The sequence below is a fragment of the Festucalex cinctus genome, chromosome 8 (assembly GCF_051991245.1).
Source record: "Festucalex cinctus isolate MCC-2025b chromosome 8, RoL_Fcin_1.0, whole genome shotgun sequence".
Lineage (NCBI taxonomy): Eukaryota > Metazoa > Chordata > Actinopteri > Syngnathiformes > Syngnathidae > Festucalex > Festucalex cinctus.
Window position 1 is genome coordinate 13543566 of NC_135418.1, and position 23040 is coordinate 13566605.

General features: G+C 38.6%; 1 protein-coding gene across 5 annotated transcripts in view; it reads right to left on the reverse strand.

Moving 5' to 3' along the window:
* Positions 1-23040, reverse strand: part of celf4 (CUGBP, Elav-like family member 4) — a 117506-nt gene that overhangs the window by 22034 nt on the left and 72432 nt on the right. For all 5 annotated transcript variants that reach the window (XM_077528707.1, XM_077528708.1, XM_077528710.1 and 2 more), the window contains exon 3: positions 3959-4007. In XM_077528707.1, the coding sequence (XP_077384833.1) occupies positions 3959-4007 (49 nt within the window). The remainder of the gene's footprint in view (positions 1-3958; positions 4008-23040) is intronic.

Below are 23040 nucleotides of genomic sequence, written 5' to 3' on the forward strand. Positions count from 1 at the left end.
TATGCAACTAAATACATCACCGCCATCTAGTGATGAAGGGTGATATTACAATTTAAATTACAATTTTTGATTTTGTCTTGGTATTTTCTGGATTTTTTTTCCCTGCTGTTTTTTCATGGAAAACATGTACTTAAAGATTTTTTTTCTGAATTTTGAGGTTTTGTTAAATACTAAAAATGATAATAATAAAATGTATGTATTTTTAAAAGGGACGTACCTTTATGTGAAAGGTGATGGTTTATTAGGGATGAGCGAATACCAATACCAGGTGCCGATACCAGCCTTATTTTAATGTATTGGTACTCGCGACCAGTTCGGCTGCTCTGTTGTGGCAGTTTTATGATCAGGAACTAGTAATAAATATTTATAAGAATAGAAGATTGCCAATAATTTTGCACAATTTTAAGCAAAAGAACTATCAGTATTGGGATATGTAGGTCTTTCTTTAACATTATCTGTCATTGTTTTTTTGGGGGAAATTTAAGTATCATAAGTAGGGATGTAACGATATCTAAAAATCACGATACAATTTTATGATCACGAGACGATAATTACCATGATATTGTGGGGTGGTTGGCGATATTTAAAAAAGGTCACAATATTTAAAAAAAAAGAAAAAAAAAGAAAAAAGAAAAAGAAAGAGCTCATACCAAAAAAAAGCACAATATTGTGCCTTCGTACATAATAGCAATGCATATAAACCACCTACAATTTCTAATAACAATATTGAGGCGCTTACTTGCTAATGCACGCACACATTGAGTTCCTCCACGTATTGACGCTTCACAAGCATATTACGTTTCCCTTCATCTGACAATTAGCACAGATTTTAAACATAGAAGGCCAAAACATCCCTAATGAAAATTAAATTGCACTAATAAACTAGCCACCAGAGGGTGCTAGAACGGCACAAATGGAAATCAACCTGACTTTTTTAACAGATGTGTTCCTTTTAAATATTGTGAACATGACAACGACGATATTGTGGCAGTTTTAATATCACGATATTGCCCTTATCGTTACATCTCTAATCATAAGTACTAGTGGCATCAGTACATGGTACCAGTGACTACTCATGAGTTGTGTACTCGTACTGGAATCAGTCTGAAACATAGTGGCATGATTCAACATCCGTATTGTTTATAAACCACACGCGAACTCAATTCTTCTTCTGTAATTGGGCTAAAATCACCACTTGACAGCATTTAGCAGAAAGTGTCAGTCGACTAAAGACAGCCCATATTTAAAGCTTCTATTGATTTGTTGTTGGACAAATAAAACGTGGTGATTGTGTGTTTTGTCTTTGGCGGGATGTACACGAGCAACGCGAACGAGTCATGAGGCAGACGATCAAAGTGTGTTCGTACACAACAAGAGCAGATGGGTTGTGTGTCGGCCAGTCTGTTCCAATGTTACATTCGCCAATCCGAGCTTTGTGGAAATTGATGTATACGTTGGGAAATTAATGAGCCTTGGTGCAATTGCCTCGGAGTGCGCCCCGCAAATTAACGTGCGTGTAGGTGTGCGCGCGTTTGTGTGTGCGCGCCAACGTACTCACGGTCCGTTCCCCACAGCCTGTGCCTGACAGGGTGTCCTTGCCGAGTCAACAAGACTAATCTGAGCTCTGGCCTTGCACCGGGGGGAGGTTGGGGGGGACGGGGGGTGTTTACAAGAGCGGGGTGTGCAAGATGCACGTCCTTTGCGCATGTTTCCTGAAATTTCGCCCCCCCACCACACACATACACTAATACACGCATCCATTGATGGCCAAAGCCGTCGGTTCCCAAGGGAAGGCACCAATAAACATTACATCTTTCTTTGGGAAAGGGCTGTTAACACACGCTCACACACATTTACGCACACATATTCGGCCGGAGAGCAAATCAATATACACCAGGAAGACTTAAGAGTCTCGATGCAAAGCTCTCTCTCTCTCTCGCTTTCTCTTTGGAGCACACCCACTCAGTAGGGCATGACAAAAACTCTCATTTATTTCCTTCTTTGTTACACCCGGCAGGAGCATTACCAATATCACCAAACAGCCATAAAAGAGTTTAATCTACATAACACAAGCTACAATTTGACATCTTCAATTGCCTTCTTTCCATTCCTTACTTTATACCTCCATACATCCATATTTTAGATGGAAAATTGTGCCTTTTATCAATATGAACACCTTTATTAGACACCTCTTTGCTTGTTGCTATTTGATGAATCTTGAATGAGAATGTGCAAGACTCCCTGAGAAGAAAACACCGGGATACTAAACAAGACAAATAAATAAGGGAAATCGATTAAGAGGATTTAGGGGGGGCGGGGTTGAAGATGAGCAGTTGGTGAAGATTCAAAACAAAGGTGTCGAATAGGGCGACCAGACATCCCGGGTTAGCTGGGACAGTCTTGTTTTAGTCCAGTCAGCAAAACAATCATTGGGGCCAATGTGTATGTCAATCACACAGTTGTCATAGTGATTCATAGGATAAACCATTTCGCAACAACCCCTAAGTTCAGCCAATTTCAAGCATTTTCACTCATCTTTCAAAGCAAACCAAATATTGTGTGCTATGACTACGTAAACATGGTGGATACCATATGAAAAATTGGATTCCATTTCTCATTAGAAAAAAAAAAGTATGAGTCTACCTTATTCCGTTTTTTAGTAATCAACATTTGAAAATAGATAATTTGACTGACACCAAGCTCTTCTGGAAAAAATGAGAAAACAAGCTTTTGGTGAAAAGATACATCTTCTGCACAGCAGTGACTTTGACGCTAATATTTTTTGTTCAGTGACGCTCCGTGAATTACAAGAGAAAACGTTGTATTTCTGCCATGTTGTCATGTCATTTGATCCACGGAATACCATTGACAAGAGATACAATGCTGTCATCTGCTGGCCATAGTTAGTGGGTTTTTTTTCCCCCCCAGCTTATTCATGAAACCAGAGCCGCCTAAGACGTTGTGCTGCCCAGTGTTTAAAAAAAAAACAAAAAAAAAAACACAGTTGACGTCAATTAACGTTGATGGCAGTACTCGTTGGGATTTCCATTAACGGTAATTAACGTTAATGGCAGGAAAGGAGTCTTAAAAAGAAATTTAGCGGCAATTGTTAAATTCTTTCCTATTTACTTTCACATTAACATTTGCCTTCTCATTTTCATCCACATCTAATCACTTAATAATAATTGTGCATTTCATTTATAATGCCCTTTACATTGCAAGATCTCAAAGGGCTACAAATAGAAAACAAAAGTTTTTTTTTTTTTTGATCAATATGAGCACCCTTATTAGACACCTCCTTGCTTGTTGCTATTATGAATCTTGAAACTCTGTTTTTTTTGTTGTTGTTTTTTTTTAACTAATGCAAACGCTAAAACATCATCTCATTCTTCGTTTGTGTCCTTGTTTTGTTCGATATGAAAATAATTTATCTGCAACCACTACAAGTTTTCGAAAGCTGTCTGCTCTTGTTTGATATCAAGTGCAGGTCGCTGCATTTCCAAATGTAGAAAATGTCACCAAATACCAAATCAAAAGTTCATTGGCTTGATACAAAGAAACAATAATTTGAAAATGAGATTTGCAAACAGCAACATTAAAGGACAAAAAGAAGTGACCTGTGCCCCTGCCTCCAAGCATAACAAGGCGCGTGCATGTACGTGTACATACTTGACTGAATATGTGTGCTTGTGAACGCATCCTTGCATATGATGAAACTCAGAGCGAGGAGCTGAAGGCCACGCTGGCCAACGTTGGCGAGGACAAGCTATGTTTACATAATGCGTTGTGAATTCTAGAGGGTCTGGCCAGGCTGCACTGTCAGCCTGCGTTGAGGTACAGGCCATTGTGTAATGGGACAAATAATGGTGAGGCTGATATGCACAGGCAGCATGTTTGCGGGATCACAATAAAAGGCAGAAAGTCGGAAAGAAAGGAAGGGAAGCGAAATGCGGCGTACCTCCTCGACTCTCGCTGTCTGCTGGCTTCACCTGGATCGGTCTGTTCATCTGCGTGAAAAAAAGCGGGACAGACAGGAAATACAGTTAGTAGTATGAACCCATGTGCTGGCACACACTTTTCCCCATCCCGCCTAAAAATAACTTCATTTTTTTATTTTTTTATTTTTAAAGAATCACTCAGCCAAATTGCTGGTAAAGTGTATTAAAAATCTCCAAAGCTGTATCACTTATAGCCATTGGGGGAATAGTTGGTTGGGAATATGGGCTGCAAATATTATTTGATCTGAGATGAAAGGGAGGGGAGGGTTGGAAAGAGAAATGAGGAGAGGGATGAAGGGAGGCGAGAAGGATAGTAGAGAGGTAACTCTTGGTCAGCAGATTTGCACCGACTTCTGCCAACATGGACTTTGTACGCTCGCCGGCCACAATGTTAGATATACAGCACCTGCACAATCTAATGAGATACAGCACATCCAAAATTCCACTATTTGAATAACACTCGCTTTTGATTCCATGAATCGCCTCTTCTATGGAGGTTATCACTATAGTTTTTATCACTGTCAGTTTGTCTTCTGCAGAATTGCACAAAAACTTCCAAACCAATTTCTTTGCAGAGAAGTAGGCCATGAAATAACCTCTGAGATTGTGATGTAGATCCTGGTATAGCCAAGGAATTTTCATGAGATTGTTTCAAAGATCTTTATGAATAATGCATCGGTCTTAACGACAAAATTGAGGCAAATGCAGGTGGAGATAACTGAAGTTGTGCATTTTCAACTTTCTACCATTTTGCCCTCTCATGTATACATGCTGCAGCAGCAGCAACAACATCAAAAACAAAATCCCTGCGTGTAATGTTTAGAGCTAAAGTTTTATGTGGTTGAAGAGTGTAATTTAGACCAAAAAAAAAAAAAAACATTAAAAAATGCTGTTTTTTTTTAAAACCTTATGCGAAAAATTATTTATAGTTACTATAGTTATACTGTAGCCAATTATTGATGGTTAATTAGAAAGCTGTAGATCAGGTGTCACCAAGGTGGTGCCTGCAAGTAGCCTGGGGCCCTGTTCTAAAAATAGCTCACCAGTAACGGGACATTGTTATTTGCTAGGAATGTTGTACAAGTGGTTATTTGAAAATGTAAACTGGCAGAGATCCATAGAAAAAGTAACGATGTTTGACACCTAAAGTACTCAACTCTTGAGTAATTACCGATACCAAAAAAGCATCCATCCATCCATCCATCCATCCAACCGCTTGCTCCTCACAAGGGTCGTGGGGGTGCTGGAGCCTATCCCAGCTGGCTTCGGGCAGTAGGCGGGGGACACCCTGAACTGGTAGCCAGCCAATCGCAGGGCACACAGTGACGAACGCCCAATTAACCTGCCATGCATGTCTTTGGAATGTGGGAGGAGCCCGGAATACCCGGAGAAGACCCACACAGGCACGGGGAGAACAAACTCCACCCAGGAAGGCCGGAGCCTGCACTCGATCTTGGGTCCTCAGTACTGGGAGGCGTGCCACCCTCTCCAAAAAGCAATGACAGGTAATTTTGAATAAAAACCAATATATCCCAACATAAACATTTTTCCTTAAAATTCAATTAAATTAACGGCAATTTTCTATTATTCGAAATTGTAATTTCTAGTTCTTGATTGTAAAGTGGCCACGAGAGGGTGGCCAATAATGTTATCGGCCACCCACTGTTGAGAGTAACAATACCTGGAAATAAGGCTGGTTATCCCCCTGATATCGATACCCTGATACAGAAAGTGTTCCGTATTGACATTTATCTATTATTGTGCGAACTCATTAACATGATCCATGTCTTCAGAGTAGTGAATATCATAACATACAACAACAACAACACTAATAATAACAACAACAACAACAACAACAACAACAACAATAATAATAATAATAATAATAATAATAATAATATTAACAATAATCCTAGCCAAGAAATAGCTCGAAGTTTCAAAAAAGACCATTAGGGTAGAAAAGACTATAATCCTTCTGTGTGGCAAAAATATCTAATTTCCTAGAAATCATCTCATAATATCAGGCTTGTGAATAATTCTCAAAATGTCAAAAAATGAAAATGGTGCATGTTATTTATGAATATCTATTCTCACAGTTTTGCTTCCGTTTTATTGTCCCATTAGGACCAGAAGATCATTTAAAATAGAAATTCACTTTTCTGAATAATTTTCGGTTTAAACGGACATTCAGGTAAAAGGTTACGACTGCATAAAGTAAGCACATATTGTTCACACAGAAGCATCACAGCATGCCTCTCTCCTGTTTACAAATAATACACACATGTGTGCATATGCGCACACACATGCACACACACGTCCCCCAGTGAGACCTTTCCACAGTGTCGGTCCTCCTGTCATTTTACTCGCGCCTGTCAGACATTCCCTCCGCCTCAGCACCCAGCTAAACGCTCGCCTCCAATCAATTTTTAATAATGCCAATCGCTATGCTGCCAGGAGGAATGGGGAGACGTGGGGTGAGAAGAGAGCAGAGCAGAGGATGCGGAAAGGGAGAAGTGGGCTGGGGGGGGGTTTGTTGAAGCGTTGGGAGGGAAAGGTCAAGGTTCTGTGTGATGCAGCATCAGTGTTTTGTTAAATGTCATTAAATCCTTTCTTTTGAGTTTGCTGATACACTCGTCATTGTAATGAATGGTTCAGATGATTCGACAAAGCCGACGCCTCGGGGCAAGGAGGACGCGGTGTCACGACGCAACACAATTAAGGCTCGGACCTCCAGCCCTTCCTTTCGTCATTCTCTGACGAATATTAAATCATATCATTCAGCGTTAACGTTGATTTAAAATAGCTTTCGCCGTTCCTTCTTCACCCTCATCTCCTCCCTCTGTTTGACAGCCAAGAGAGCCCTATTAATGTTTTTAATGCGCTGTGATGCATTATTTATCATACTGGCTGTTGATATGGAAAAAAGAACGGGAGGGGGTAAAGAGAACTGGGAATGTGGTGAGCAAGTTAAAAATGTGTAAAAGAGCTGGATGCAAAGGTGATGATAATAAGAAGGGTGATGGGAGGAAGAAAGAAAAGTAATTTTAAACAAAGCTGGGGTGATGGGAAGGGGGGAGGAGAAACATTGGGGGACGAAGGAAAGAGGACAAAGGGGAGCTATATAAGGACATAGATCAGAGTATGGGACAAGGTCAGCATGGAGCTCCCAGGGGGGGCCATAAGCCTGCATACATATGAGTGTTTTTACCGTGACCCATACTAATAGTCTGGCCTCAATCTGACCTAATTGTGTTCCGCTGTCATTGCTTTTAAATACAAGTGCTGGTCTACACACAACACACTCAAAAGGAAACTCATTTGAAGCTCTAGACGTGTCAAAAATACATCAACAACGAATCCATTATCAAATGAATCAAAAACTATTTTACTAATCAAGCAATCTTTAGAGCATTATTTAGCCTAAAATAGTCCAAATCATCTTATTTCTCAACAATAACTATCCTAAATAAACAGATTTATTTTAGCCCTAATTTGAACCCATAATCTCGTAATCCAAGCCTGATCACTGAATCAGTTTAATTTATCCTTGCTACTTACTTGAGCAGCAACACTTACAATCTCTGCTCATAAACTTTTACATACAGTTCAAAACAATGTTAAGTGGTTCAACTATTATTTTCTTTTGCCACTGAGAGCTGAGTGGTGTTTCATGGGCTTGCTGCCATTATCTAAGCAACATAAACTGCTTCAAGGTCAGTTTTATCATCCAGCCCATAATGCCGGGTGAATTAGCACCACCCCACTGGACAACTGATCCCAAAACGGTTGTTAAAAGTGGACGCTGACTAGCACTGATCGTTCCCAGAAGAGGACTGCAGTGACGTTTGCCAAAGCCAGATGGCGCCATTGAGCAGCAGAACCGACTAGAAACGTGTAATACTAAAGATTGTGTGAATACTGTACACGCACAAACATATGTGCACATGCAAAAGTAGCTTACGTGATAGAGGAAAATCACAATGGGCTCAATTCAATATGCAAATATTTCTATATGTGGAAGAAAATTGGCTCATCTCTTAGGCAGCATGCCTCATAACTCACACGCTTTCTCTCGTCCCGCCTGATATATACTTATTGTATGACCTATTCATTCATGCGTGGCGCTCACATGCAGGCAGGCAGGCTGAGCTGAGCTCCATTGTTGCTGAAAGTCCAACTCAGCATTCTTGTGTTCGAGCGGCCTTGGAGCGGCGCTTGATCGACAGCTCAAAAAGTACTGCGGCTCCGCGAACGCGCGTACGCACGAACACGCGCTCGCCTCATTCCTCTGTTGATTATGTAACTCAATGACAGTGCTCTGCCTCGCCGCTGCCACAGATTCCCTGCTAACTAGAAGCTGAGGGAATACATGGTGTGCATGCAGTCTGCACTGTATCAAACTGGTGAGTCATTCTTCTGAATCAGCCGAGTAGGGCCAGCGAGGCCCGGATGATTAACTCCAAACAATGCGGGATTATAGACTATGCGTTCTGCCTTGAAATGGGGAGCAATTATTCGAAGGCCCTGATCTGAGTTTTGCCGCTGTATTGACTTCAGCGCGTTCAAACCAAAATTATGTGAAAACATGGAAGCAAACGACAACATTGCTGAATTTCTATAGAGTAATTTGTTCTGTCATACTCCAAATTTGAAAGAGCTCGGACTCGCACCCAAAATATCAATTCGCCGGTTGTGTACTTGCATTAGGGTTGCCAACTTTCTCATCCCGAAATAAGGGACAGGTGCACGGCACGGTGCCATGGTGGTGTGAGCATGATGTGTGAAATCAGTGTATATTCTGATTAGATTCGAAATGCACAAAGTTTGTACATTCCCTTTAGTCCTTACTGCAGGCCATCATTATGTAACCTCATATAAAACCTCAAAGAAACCACAACTTGTTTCTTTGCCTGATGCCTGTGATTGGCTGACAGGTGCCGTGCTTAGTGACATTGTCGTTTTAGCTGATTTAGGATTGTAGAGTGCGGTTTGCTGTGTTAAGCGCAAATTGCAAAACTTGCCAGCAAACTAAATTCTCGCAGTATTTGTTCATAAATAGTACGAGAATACATCTGGTATTGCTCCCGCTGATACGTTCGCAGCCGACGTATTAAGATCGGCGTATAGAGTGTAGGCGACATGAAGCTGTGACGAAACCAGGAAGTGCCTCTCGCTCTCTCTCTCTAGTTGCCTCTCTTACCTTGCAAGATCTCCACATAACGTCACACCCAGCGACTCATTTTATTGCCCACGAGCAACTTCCTTGTCACTTGTCAACCTATGGTGGCAGCCGTGGTCCAAAAATGGCAAAGATGCCGTTTAGCTAAAAAAACGGGTCGTCCCGGATAATACGGGACAGTTGGCAACCCTAGCGTTTGTGTACTAGCATTGTCCTAGCTAGCGCTAAACTATGTCATCTCTCAGGTCCAGCGTCCAAGTTATCAAACTCATTTTTGTTTTCTTACTAGTTTCCTACATGAGAGGCCAACAGTGAGGCGTTGATACACTGCCATGTTGGGCTATATAGACTGACTGCTTTAATGCTCATTAGCCGGCCAAATATTCACATACCCACACAACTACGTCTGGGCAGTCGCATGTATGTAGATTTCTTGCATGTGCCCTCCACGCGTAGATACATCTTACATGCGGAAATGTGTGTGCATATCTCTCATATAGCTATAATATGAACCTGAAAAGTTTAATTGAACACAAAGCTGATAAACTTGCAGGAAGCCATGAATTATTCTTTTGTATGAATGGCAACAGGTGAGTACACACATTAATTGTACTTTCTGTCTTCCAATGGAAGGACATTTAATGACATGGATGGTTGAACAAAGATACATTATTCGTCATAAATAGACATAGTAAAATCCTGACAAATTATTTCCCATGGCACGTCTGATGAGCTCTCACAGAACCCTGGTTGGGAATGACTGCACCTGGTCACCGGAGTGCACAGTTACACACTATCTTCCCGAAGAAAGAATATGAAAGTAAGCTTTTACGAAGCTCTGGACAGGTGGTGGGATTTTCTCATTTTCACCAGCGTTGAGATGTGTTTTTGAGAGAGAGAGAGAGAGAGAGAGAGAGAGAGAGAGAGAGAGAGAGAGAGAGAGAGAGAGAGAGAAGCAGTGCAGGCCAGGTCATTATATTATCACAGTGAGAAAGCACTCCATGGAAATCTCCGGGGAAGCAAGGAGGGCTGCCTTCATAATATTCCTCCTCTGCTATTGTCACAACTTGCTCTGTTTTACATGCTACAGATGACTGCTGCTGATCCCCCTTTTTAAACAGTATATACTGTCTATTAACTGATGGTTAAGAGGATTAAATGCTATATATTGTAGATGTATATTTCTTAGTCTATTTCTATTTTTTTAATCATTATTTTATTCTCACTCAGCGTTTACATTTTAAGTCTGTTATTTACTGTATTTTTTTAAATTGTTTAATGATTTAGCGTTTTAGATCTATATATAGTCAAAATCAGATTTATTTGCCCGAGTATGTAACAGCACAAGGAATTTGTCTTCAACAGTCACAACCCGAGAAACACGAAAAATAACAATGACCAATAGAGGGAGACGGAATGGGAAGCCTGACGGTTCGCTAGTCAGCGCTCTAAGTTTCTTATATGGAAAAAAGTAGACATGAGGAAGGAGGGACACTTTTTTGACCAAGTTTACATATTATTCTTATTCTTATTATTCTTATTACTACTACTACTATTTTAACATAGTTCAGCAATAACTTACAATTCTTTTTCTTCAGAGGATCCATGCAATAGAACATTTTACAATAGTAACACAATATAATCAATTAATGATTTTGTAGAGTTTCCATAAAAATACAACTCTGTGTTGCACCCAATCAAGTCACAGAAGTATGTAGCCTATTTTCGACATTTCTTTTGCGAATACATTCAGTACAGTGACCTCCCTTGTCACAAGCCCTCGTGTTGCAAATCGTGACTTGGACTCTTGCCATATTCAGTCAGCTATGACTTGAATTGAACTGTAAAGAAAACTTTTAGTGGAGTCTGTCAATCTGGCCTTGAACAGTGATGAATGTGTAGCCATCGGGTTTTATTTGTACAAATGTTTACACCTTTCAGAATTTCTCTTCTTTGCTTCCCACCTTTCCAAACACTAGAACTCTCTTGTGATGAAAAAGTGGACAAAACAGCACAGATCAGTGTCAATATGACAGATGACTACGAAGCATAATGTCACTAAGAATTAGAAAGAAAAATACAGGCAAACAAAGGTGGGCGTTTTGTCACGATATAAAGAGGATGGAAAGAATTTCTTGACAGGATCACATGGGAAGACCGTGAGATAGTTGTGATGGTTGCATGCCACACTTTGAATGAGTGGATATGATCCCGATAAATACTTAAAGGCATCTAAATGCATTATGAATTGACCTAGTAAGAAATGTCTGCAACAAAGCAGCACTAACGGAGCTTGTGGTGTGGCGGCCGTGCAGTGTGCATTACGGCAGCGCTCCCGAACTGTTATGTTATGTTGGCTCGTAGATCACAGAGATCTTAGCATTCACTGACAAGTTGTAGTGCCATTAACTGCCTCTTAAATGCAGCACTGACAACACTTGAATTTTTTTCAGCAGTGGTCTTCCAAAACATGTACTACATGGAACAAAAACAATAAATAATAAAATACAGGAGGAGACCTCATTCTTAGATAGACACAGCAAACAACTGTAAACTTTACAATACATAAGAAAGATGAACTATAATGTTTACAGCTTGAAGTGAGACTTCACAATTACATTTTGGACATATGGAAAATAATGCAGAAAGGAGAGAAATTTGTGTTTCAAACTAGAAACCCAGTCACTGTTTTAAATGTCAGCAAAAAGATAAAAATAAAAAGTAAAATAAATTAAGGGATGTGGCAGACAAATCAATCAATACTTCAAATTAAAACAAACAACAAAAACAACGTAATGTCACTAATTTAATCATTACAGTTACAAACAATCACAAATTTCAAGTTTTGCAATAATACAAACTGTTAAATATGACAAGCCAAAACGGATGCCTCAAATAACTATTAAAAAATATTTTGAAAGATTGTTTTAAAACAAAATCAAGCAACCCGTTTATGATCAGAAATCCATAGACTCATTTTTTTTAAATAAAAATAATAACTTAAGTAAAACGAGGTTGTCTTTATTTTATTTTTACTTAAAAAAGAATTGTAACTAATAAAGTCAGTTCTACACTAAGGTGGTTATTATTATTATTATTATTTTTACTTTTTGTTTAAAACATGTATATTAAAAAACAGAAAAGAATAGAAAAAAAATGGCTGGTAAAAAAAAAATACATTTGTGAAGACAAAATATACAAAACAACACAGTAGCAAAGCAACAAAAGCAAGCAACATAAGAAAGTTTTGCAGTCGTCAACCCGGTCATGAACTACACTTTTACACTATGTTTGAAAGTGGAAGAAGTATCAACATTTTTTTTCATTTTTTATTTTTTTAGTCAAGTAATCCGTAAAGTAACAACGTTTTTCCAGGGAGCCGTGGCAACACTCGTGGCAAATGAAGCAAAGAAAACTTATGAATACTCTACCTTTCCACCTCTAACAGCCCATTTTCACGAAGCGGATTTTCTCTATTTAGGGCGACCATAATTACAAGATGGGGCAAACTTGTTGACGAGAAACAAGTGCACATCTACACACTTCAATATCTTCAGTCAGGTACTGATACTTTCTCTGGCTGAATTATCCCAGTGTGTTAAATTAAAAAACAAAAAACAAAAAAAAAAAGATATCCTCCTAAAGCATTGCATATTGATAAGAAGCCTCTCTTCTCTTCATGATGTTCTAACCCTGAGAATGTCCTCAGAGCGACTGTGTGAATGAAAAATGCAGCCATGGCTATTGTGGGCCTGTTTGTAGATGCTGCTGCTCGCTCTGTGCTGCTTCTCCCACATCAGCGTGTCTCCACAAAGGCGGATGAAATGGAAACACCGCCAGATCACAAAAGGAGGCAAGTCTGTCTGTCCGACTCTCTGATCATTGCTTATTCCTTCATCAACGTGGCTTTTAGAAGCAGTTCAACAACACATGGGGGGAGAGAATGATTGACACATTTGCACAAGAACAATAGGGAAATATTGCACTCTATATGCTAAAAAACTATCTTAAAATATCATGTAAATATTTTGAATGCATAAAGTACCCCAGAAAGCAGCAATCACAAGGCTGAATTTGATGTTGATGCAGCAACGGTGCCTGTTCACTTGTTTTGACTCTTGATTCAAATATTTCTACTCTCTCAATAATGTTTTTATCAGACCTGCTTACAAAACACAGTCATTTGAAAAGCTGCAAGTTATCACACCCCCCCGCTTCTTTCTCATTTGCCTGCAGTTGCTTGAGAACAGCAATGATTTTTCTCTCATCCAGTGTTTGATCCATTTCACACCGGCCCACCTCTTCTTTATCTCCTTCTGTTTCCACCTTATTTCACTGCCAATCTGCCTCCGTGGGTACCTCGTCGACGAGTGGGACGCTCTCGAGCAGTTTTGAATGGAAGGTTACAATGCAAATGGAATGCTCTTTCTGTTCTTGTTCCACATCTGATTATTCTCTCTGCATCCTCCTCTTTCTCTGTGAAAATTTGCTGTCGAATAGAGTAAATGTGTGTGAATAGTTGTATTATTATTATTATTTTTTTATTTTTATTTTTATTTTTTTACATCAGCCTAATGCATAAAACAGCGCTTTGCCTGCTTCCTTCATCTTTTCTCCATCAGGATGGAAAGAGAACTGAGGAGAGAATATTGTCCCACTGTATGTGGATAGAAAATGATTAGACAGTGAAAAAAACTGAAATTTTTATTCTCTAGCATATGACATGGACAGCAACCTCGTAACGGACTGTGGAACACATTACCTCAACTCAACTCAACTTTAATATTGGAACATGTGACTGACTGGTTATTATTTCTCCAAACAATAAATTGCACTGACTCTCATTTTCAAAATGTGAAAAGCAATGTGATGTGCAAGGTTTTTCGAGTGGTCAAGTCAAACTCCAGACTGAAACCCTATTGAGCATGTGAATCCGCCAAAGAGGAGACAGAAGGAAAACAAACCATAAGTGAAAGTCCCAAAAAGAAGAATGCAAACATTGGTTCATGTAAATGAGTCACAGGCTTGATTCAGGTAGTGCACGAAAAGGATGAAGAAATTGCCATAGCTGTTCCAATATTTACACAACATGCTTATATAATACTGCACATGAAGACAAAAAGATACAAATTCTCATTTTTGTATGAGTGTTATTAATTGAACACTGTTGATTATTTTGGCTGTAGTTTGCCGTAGTGTGGAATTGCACTGCATCATACTGAGAGCTGTTTCTAATATTTTGGTTAGGGATGGGTGAGTACCGATTAGGGTTATTATAGTTTTGGAATTTTCATTTTAGTTACATTACTTTTTATTCTGTTTTGAGTTTTGTTTTTTTAAATAAAATTAGTTTTAATTAGTTTTTAGGGTGGTTGTGTTAATTTTTCTTAGTTTTAGTTATTTAATTAATGCTCGGTTTTAGTTGAGTTAGTTTCAGTATGAGTTTTAGTTTAAAAAAAATGTGTATTACTTGTGCACATTATTTAAAAAACACCATGGGAGCGACGTCGTCTGAAGATACTAACCTTGATACCGATACCACGTCTTATTTTAAAGGGATACTTCACTTATATAGCCCATTATAGCAATAAAAAGTTAATATTATGTCTGTAATTAATTTGATACTTTCATTATTTTTTACGTACAATTAGTACCTTTAAAAACAAATTTTGCAACTGAAAATGACATCACAGGGCCTCAGGTAACCAATCACAGCTCACCTGTTTTCTAGGTTTGGTCATGTGACATTCACAAGCTGAGCTGTGATTGGTTACCTGAGCCCTTGTGATGTCGTTTTCAGTCGACAGCAAGTTGCAAAATGTGTTTTTAAAGGTACTAATTGTACATGAAAAATAATGAAAATATTAAATTTATAATAGGCAAAATATTAATGTTTGCCAAAAAGGGCTAATTAAGTAAAGTATCCCTTTAAGGAACGAGAACTCGAGATGGCGATGTTGGTTGCCCTCTTGTGGCCGTGTTATGATCAGGAAGTAGAAATTAGAAGAACAGAAAATTGCCATTAAATTTGTGCGATTTCAAAGAAAAATACTATATTGGGATATATTGTGTTTTTTTGTGGGAACTTTTTCCTGTATTAAAAATACTAGTGGTATCGGTGCTTGATATCGGTGAGTACTCATGCTGGTATCGATCTGAAAATATCAAATTTCTTATAAGCAAAATATTAATGTTTGATTGCCAAAAATGGCTAAATAAGTAAAGTATCCCTTTAAGGAACGAGAACTCGAGACGGCGATGTTGGTTGCCCTCTTGTGGGCGTGTTATGATCAGGAAGTAGAAATTAGAAGAACAGAAAATTGCCATTAAATTTGTGCGATTTCAAAGAAAAATACTATATTGGGATATATTGTGTTTTTTGTGGGAACTTTTTCTGTATTAAAAATACTAGTGGTATCGGTGCTTGATATCGGTGACTACACAAAAGTTGAGTACTCATGCTGGTATCGATCTGAAAAAGTTACAAATTTTGGTTAGCATTTTCAGCTAAATGAGAGAAGCAATTATGTTTTTTTATTATCTGTTGATGCAGTTCTTGAACTGGACTGTTTGATTTACTACTTTCAGTTTAAAAGCACGAAATGATTGACCACAGACTGCAACGTGATCCAGCTGAAATCACAACAAACGTGGACTCTCTCACCATAGCTTGATCCCCGCTGCCCTCAAAGAGACTCAGCTAATGGAGGACAGTGGCGGGGTGAGAAACAAATCGGCCGCAGAGCAAACGCGCTCACTCTCACAAACAATACGACCCATTGCGATGGTTACATAATTAGACGCGCGGCACCTTGCAATCAACAACTCGGCCGGCCTATAGCTTGGACTATAAAAAGAAAAGATCTATGTGTGGAGGCGGATGAGGGCGGAGGTGCCGAGCGAGGCGGTGAGAGAAAGAAAGAGGCGAAGACGCAGAGAATGAAAAAGTGTGAGAAAATTGGTGCGAGAATGAAGGTGTCGCTGAGGGCCTCCGCAGCTCGCGCTTTGTGTGCTTGCGTGTGCGCGGAGCGCACCTGCATGTGTGTGATTACAGGAGTAGACACCTTCAGGGTGTGCACCTCAGCGAGTGTATGTGCGGGTGCTGGGGCGTATGTACACTTGCACGGGAACAAACTACAAGGACAAAATGTGATAGAGTTGGCTGGTAATTGAGAGGAAGAGAAAGAAAAAAGAAAAGCTAACTAGAGAAAGAGAGCAGAGGACAATTTTCAGCCTCTAAGCTCACTGCATCGCCTCGGCTTTGCAGAATATAGTGAAGATTAGACCAGATGAGAAAGCCATAAATTCTACTTTTCTCTTTCCAGTACAGAACATAAATCATAGCTGTTACTGGCATTCCATCACTGGCTTTTTGCTTTTCACTTATCTAATGAATTAAAAAAAAAAAGAAAGAAAGAAAAACAAGTTCAACGCTGTCATATTCTGAACTGTGCAACCCACTTCCACTTTGAGCTCCACACAACTTTTGTTCTATGCAGCCATCAGTGGGGTGCACAGATGATGAGAGGATTTCCCGTAATTGCTGCAAGAGGATTCGTGAGATGCTTGACTGTACATGTGTTACAGTACAAGACATTAAAGGCTGACTAAGATGAAAGGTACGTGCATTGTTAAAGATTCCTTAATATATGCACATACAATAGGGGAAGGACACACAATCTTAAACATACCAATATATTCATAATTGCATTCATAAAATCACACAATACAAACCGCATTCCGTCAATATTGACAGAAGGTCTGTTAATCTGTCGATGACAGATGTCTGTTTTGCTGACGGATAACAAAGAAGAGGGTTATTAGTGTTGGAAATTGTGTTATGCTTAGTTTTTATTCAATTTTGAGTTTAGTTTTTTTTTAAATTTAGTTACCGTATTTTCCGCACTATAAGGCGCACCGCATTATAAGGCGCAACTTCAATGAATGACATATTTTAAAACTTTTTCCATATATAAGGCGCTACAGTAGAGGCTGGGGTTACGTTATGCATCCATTTGATGGTGCTGCGCTAAAGGGAATGTCAACAAAACAGTCAGATAGGTCAGTCAAACTTTATTAATAGATTACAAACCAGCTTTCTGACAACTCTATTCACTCCCAAAATGAATAAACAGCTGTTTTATTATTTTCTCTGAGGTAAAGTATTAGTATTAGGATCTTCTGCGCATGCGCGTCACCGATCATGCAGGGTCACAAATAGTGTCTTGACAGCGAGACCTGTTGCGGCTCAATATTGATGCATATATAAGGCGCACTGGATTATAAGGCGCATGGTCAGCTTTCGAAAAAATTGAAGGCTTTTAGGTGCGCCTTATAGTGCGTAAAATATGGTAGTTTTAATTAGTTTTTAGGGCAGCTCTGTTAGTTATTAGTTTTGGGTTCTATCAAACGTGCTTAGTTTTAATTTAGTTTTAGTTATTTTAGTATTCATTTTTGTTTTAAAAAAAAAGTGTATTACTTGTGTGCAAGATTTAATAAATACCATGGTAAAAAAAAAAATAAAAAAAATAAATAAAAAGGAAACACACTTCATATACCTTGCGTTGTATTTCGGCTGAATTATGAAAAAGCAGGCAAGGTGAATCATTGGAGCCAAAAGTCAAGTGCGAAATATTATCAGCTAGGAGCGACTTTTCTATTGGCTGCTGCTAGATGACATCACTTCCGTGCGACACACATTCAAACGTCCTTATTCCGGTTGATATTTAAATAAATATACTTAAATCACATTTAAAATCCACCCCAAAGGTTCAGGTACTAAATCAATTACGAAAGACGAAAACAAAGGACATAATTATTATAGTGAGCTTTAGTTAGTTTTGTAAAATGGAGTTTTCAGATTTAGGTGTATAAAAAGAATTTGCATTTTTATTTTATTTCATTAATGAAACTGGTTTTTGAATTTTTATTCTAGTTATTTCGTTAGTTTTAGTGAACTAAAATAACCTTGACAAAGAACAGGAAACTTTGACAGACTCAGCATTGACGGAAGTCAATCAACATAATTGTCAATAACTGGATCAGTACCGATTGATGGACGACAGAACTGCAAAATTTGTAATTTTTAATACCCAATTTGAGCTGGTCAGGTTACTTAATAAAGTTTATTTTCAATTTGTATTCTACTCACATCATAACGTTGGCGCCCCTCATTGCCTCGTAGACACAAAACAGGATGTCACTTCATGTCCAAAAAACACGACTGATTCTCACCAAAAGCATTATGAATTTGGCAACGATTCCAACTATTCAAAATCTTGCGAGTTTCGTTCGAATATTTTCAGACTGCGATTATCACATGTCGACATGTGCTCATAAATTTGGGTGACAAGTTGCGTTTTTTGGACATAAAGTGACGTAATGTTTTGCGTCAATGCTATAATGTGAGTCGAACAAAAACTATTGCGAGTTTTGTTTTAATATTTTCACACTATGATTAGCACGTGTGCCCATATACTCATGAATCTTGGGGATAATCAGTCACGGTTTTTGTATATATGCCACCGAAATGGACTGATGAATGTCTTTTTTTTTTTCTTTCTTGAAGGAAGAATATGAAACCTGAGATGGTTGGAAGTGCCATCTAAATTATGGCAATACTTGATGAGGCCATATGGCATTTTTAAAGCACAATAGACTAGGAAACAAGTCCAAAATGGACAGTAGACAGATGTAGACAGTCAAAAATGCCTTCAACTTTCTTTCAGGGAATCAGCTGTCATTGATATTTGCACTTTTAATGTTCATACACACTGCCTTCATAGAATGAAGAAAACGGAACATTGAGTCATGTGTTCCTTTAAGAAGAGAACTTGGTAGCTGCCAGTCCCTGCTACAGACATGCACATCACTTTTCCTAAGGCCCCGTAAAGCCGAGCCAAAGCCAGTGTGGCGTGAAAACAGAGCTGAACCTCAAAAAAGGAAAAGACGCCCCTTCTAAACATCATATTGTACATTGAGTGAAGAAGGCGCACAGCAGCGTGACAAGATCACACAGCAGCAGAAATCTGCAGCCGGGGGGGGGGGCGATAGGGAATTTCTTAACAGCTGATTTGATTATAAAAATAAATGGGTTAAGCAGTTTATATGATCGCATCAATCTGACTTACAGCACAATGTGACTGCTTTGCATGCTGTAAATGTTAACGTGGTTTAATACAAGCACATAACTGTGATTCCACCACATTTACATCCAGCACACTTTATTGTCACTCTTACAATATACAAAGCAATTTAATATGTTTTCATTAACTTTGATTATTTGTATTTATCGGTATATCTCCATTTATTATGTACATGATGTACAGTATTTCACAAATGTGAGTACAATCCTCACATTTCTGCAGATATTTAATTATATCTTTTCATGAGACGACACTAAAGAAATGACAACTTGAAGTTTGACACAATGAAAAGTAGTAAATCTGCAGCTTAAACAACACAACTTTGTTTCCTCAAAATACCTATAAAATGCAGCCATTAATAGCAAAACCCCTGACAACAAAAGTGAGTACACCCCTAAGCGAAAATTTCCAAAATGAGCATACAGTCGTCATTTTCTCTTCCCAGTGTCTTGTGACTCATTAGTGACTAGGGAGCACATGCGTGAGATCTGGTATTAGATCTCTCGCACTCGTCACTGAAAGTTCAACATTACACATCATTGCAAATAACTCTCTGAAGATCTGAAAAGAAGAACTGGTGCTCTACATATAGGTGGTGGGGTGTTCAAACGTGTTCCTCCGAGGGCCACATATAGAAAAAATGTAGTATGCAAGGGCCACTTGGATTTTTGTTTTTTACCAAAATCAGTCAATCAAGACATTGCAATTTGTTGATATATTAGTGATTATTTATTTATTTATTTATTTATTTATTTATTTATTTATTTATTTGTTTTAACTGTTACCAGAAAATCATTCGATATGGTAAATAAATTCGTATTTTAGAAGATTTTGGGGGTGGTCAAGACCCTATAACGCCCTCAGGAAATATCAGCCCCTGCGCTGAACAGCAGCCGGATCCCATTTCGACATTCAGAAGCAATCTGTTGTAAGGTGTCCATTTTAAAGCAGTTACTTGGGAATCTTTTAATGTGATTGTTTCACAATTTGGATCTTTAGAGCAGAAAGTGGCGGAAATGAATTTTTTGCTTGTAAAAATTCCTTATCTTCCTTAGCTTTAGATGATAGAGTATAAAACAAATAAAAATATTAGAGGCAAATGCCATTTTTAGTAAATGTCATGGGCTGTTTAAAATTTGATAATGTGTCACAAATGGCCCTCGGGTTGTAATTTGGACACCACTGGCATAGGCTATAAGAAGATTGCCAACACTTACAAATCTATTCAGTTTAAGTGACTCCATCAGAACATTTGGCATTTTGTTGCCATGATTGCGAAGTAAACAGTTGAAGATAAGACAAGATTTCTGTCTCTTGCTTTGGCAGAATCTTCTTCACAGGCATCCCGCTGAGTCAACACTGTACTCCTATTCAGTCTTTTCTGTGCGTGATGAAGAGCTAAATCTGTTGTGAACTAGATGAGGAGGATTGACATTAAAGCAAGAATGATGCAAACATGAAGAAAGAGTGGCTAAGAGGTAATAGTGCAGTACAAGGTAATAGTGCAAGAATGCCGTGCAATGGCTTTTCTGCCAAAACATCACCTCCAAACTTTTCTGCTGTCTCCAGTCTGCCTTGAAAAGAAACAAGCGTGCCATGTCGAAGGGACAACATCACACACTTGCGAACACAGCCATCCTCTCGTCTGTCTATTTCCATACCATCATCACTAATTCTACACTGCCCACTTGATTCAATAAAGGTATGATAGGGGAGGAGCAAAAGATGATGGGGCAAATCAAAGCAAAAGAGGCGAGTCAGAGAGGAAGAAGAGCAAGGAGGACAAGGTTTGAAGTAAAAAATGACAATTAGCTTGTGCCAAAGAAACAACAGCTCGAGGACAGTTGGGAGTTGTGAAAAGTTACTCTCTTCAACACACGCAAAAGCAAACAAAGAAACAAAAACAAAACAAAAAAACAAACAAACAAAAAAAACCCACTATGTACCATATGTAAGTACTGTAACCTTGGTCCCTATATTTGTTGTATTTTATGTTCCTTCCTGTCATCTTCTCTTTTTATTTTCCATCCTTGCTGCATTTCTCCTCAAAAGTGGAAGGTTTGGTTGAGGATAAGAGGAACACCGAGAAGAGTCGAGAAAGAGTTTGATGTTGCGGCTCTGCTAGGTTCATTCCAGGGGGAAGTGAACACGGAGGAGAGGGAAGAGGAAGAGGGGGAAATTTGATTTCATTATTAATGAAAGAAAACTTCCTTCAAATTTAAACTGCTGTGTTGAATTTCAAAGGAGGACCTGGGAAATTGAACGAGCCGAAAATATTATATATATATTAATATTATATATATATATATATATATATTATATATAAATATTAATATATATATATATATATATATATATGCAATGTCAAACAGGTATTTAACAAGATGTTTATGATCAGAGCTATGTCTCTGTATGATTCAGTACCACTTCAAACTACAATCACTGCAATAAATTAACATATCATTGACAGTGGGAATGAAAATTATGATCTTTGGAATGGCAGAATTTTGATACAACTTGTCAGAAGGCTAGCATAACTTATCAACCCTCCTTTTACGTATTTTCGGCAACTGGATGTTCCTGTAACCCTGGCAATGATTGTAGTTGTGGGAATGCTGAAGCATATGTTATTGTGATTTTTATTCTCCCATAAAATACTTCCAATTTACACTGTTCAAATTTCAACTAGCTGCAAAAATTGACGCCTTCCTGGGTATATACGGTCTGATTCCACATTACTTACAGTACACGCACAATTTAATGGTAAAGATCAACTTTTCCCCATTCATTTTCAATGGGACAGATATTGAACGTTTTCTAAGTACACTTTCCACGCGCACTTCCATACATATAACTTATCATCGTTACCAGGTGTCTGATACTGCTCGGTGGCACAGTAGGTAAAGTGCATTGCCCAGTAACCAGGAGATCAGAATTTCATAATTTATCTCTCAATTTACTTCATAAGAATTCCACATGCATTCAAATCTTAGCATTCAGCATTCCTACGCAATTTCTCCAGAAATTGCACTTAGTCTAGTCCAATATGCTTTGGTGCCAACTCAACAGACCCTAATGGAAATTGTATCCTTGCGTAATTCACTCAAAGAGTCACGTTAATTTTCATAAATGTGGTTAGGTAAATGAATCCAATGAATTCAAAAGGACTTGTTCGAACGTGCCGGACCACCTTTAAAGTGGCCACAATTAGTTAATACAGCACTGCACGGGGTCGGGGTCAATGTCTGTCCCTCATTTATACTAATGTACCCTATAGAGTTAATTAATGGACTCCAAGGTAACACTTTGTATCGTTTCCTGCATGCTCCCCCAGCTGTAAAAGTTAAGTGTCAAGGGTGCAAAATCTGTATCATGACAAGTCTTAAAGGTAAAAGCTATGTAACTTTCAAACCACTTCATAAAGTCATCATTCGTATTTGTATGAATGAACTGTCACAGCAGTTTCCGCATAGAGTCTAAATAATTCCGGTTTTAATTCCGTTCAAGAATAAATAAAAAGAGCAAGCACAATTACTACTTTCCACGTTTGAATGATTATGTGCTTTCTCGAGGGAGAACTTGTCAGCCTGGATTTGTATTGCCGTTTTCTCCGAGGGGAGAGCGGATCGATTCAGTGCGGATCACTGATGCATTGAAATGAAATGCACAGTAACATATCTATATGAAGGTGCCACATAATGCAAGAGTTCAATTTGTT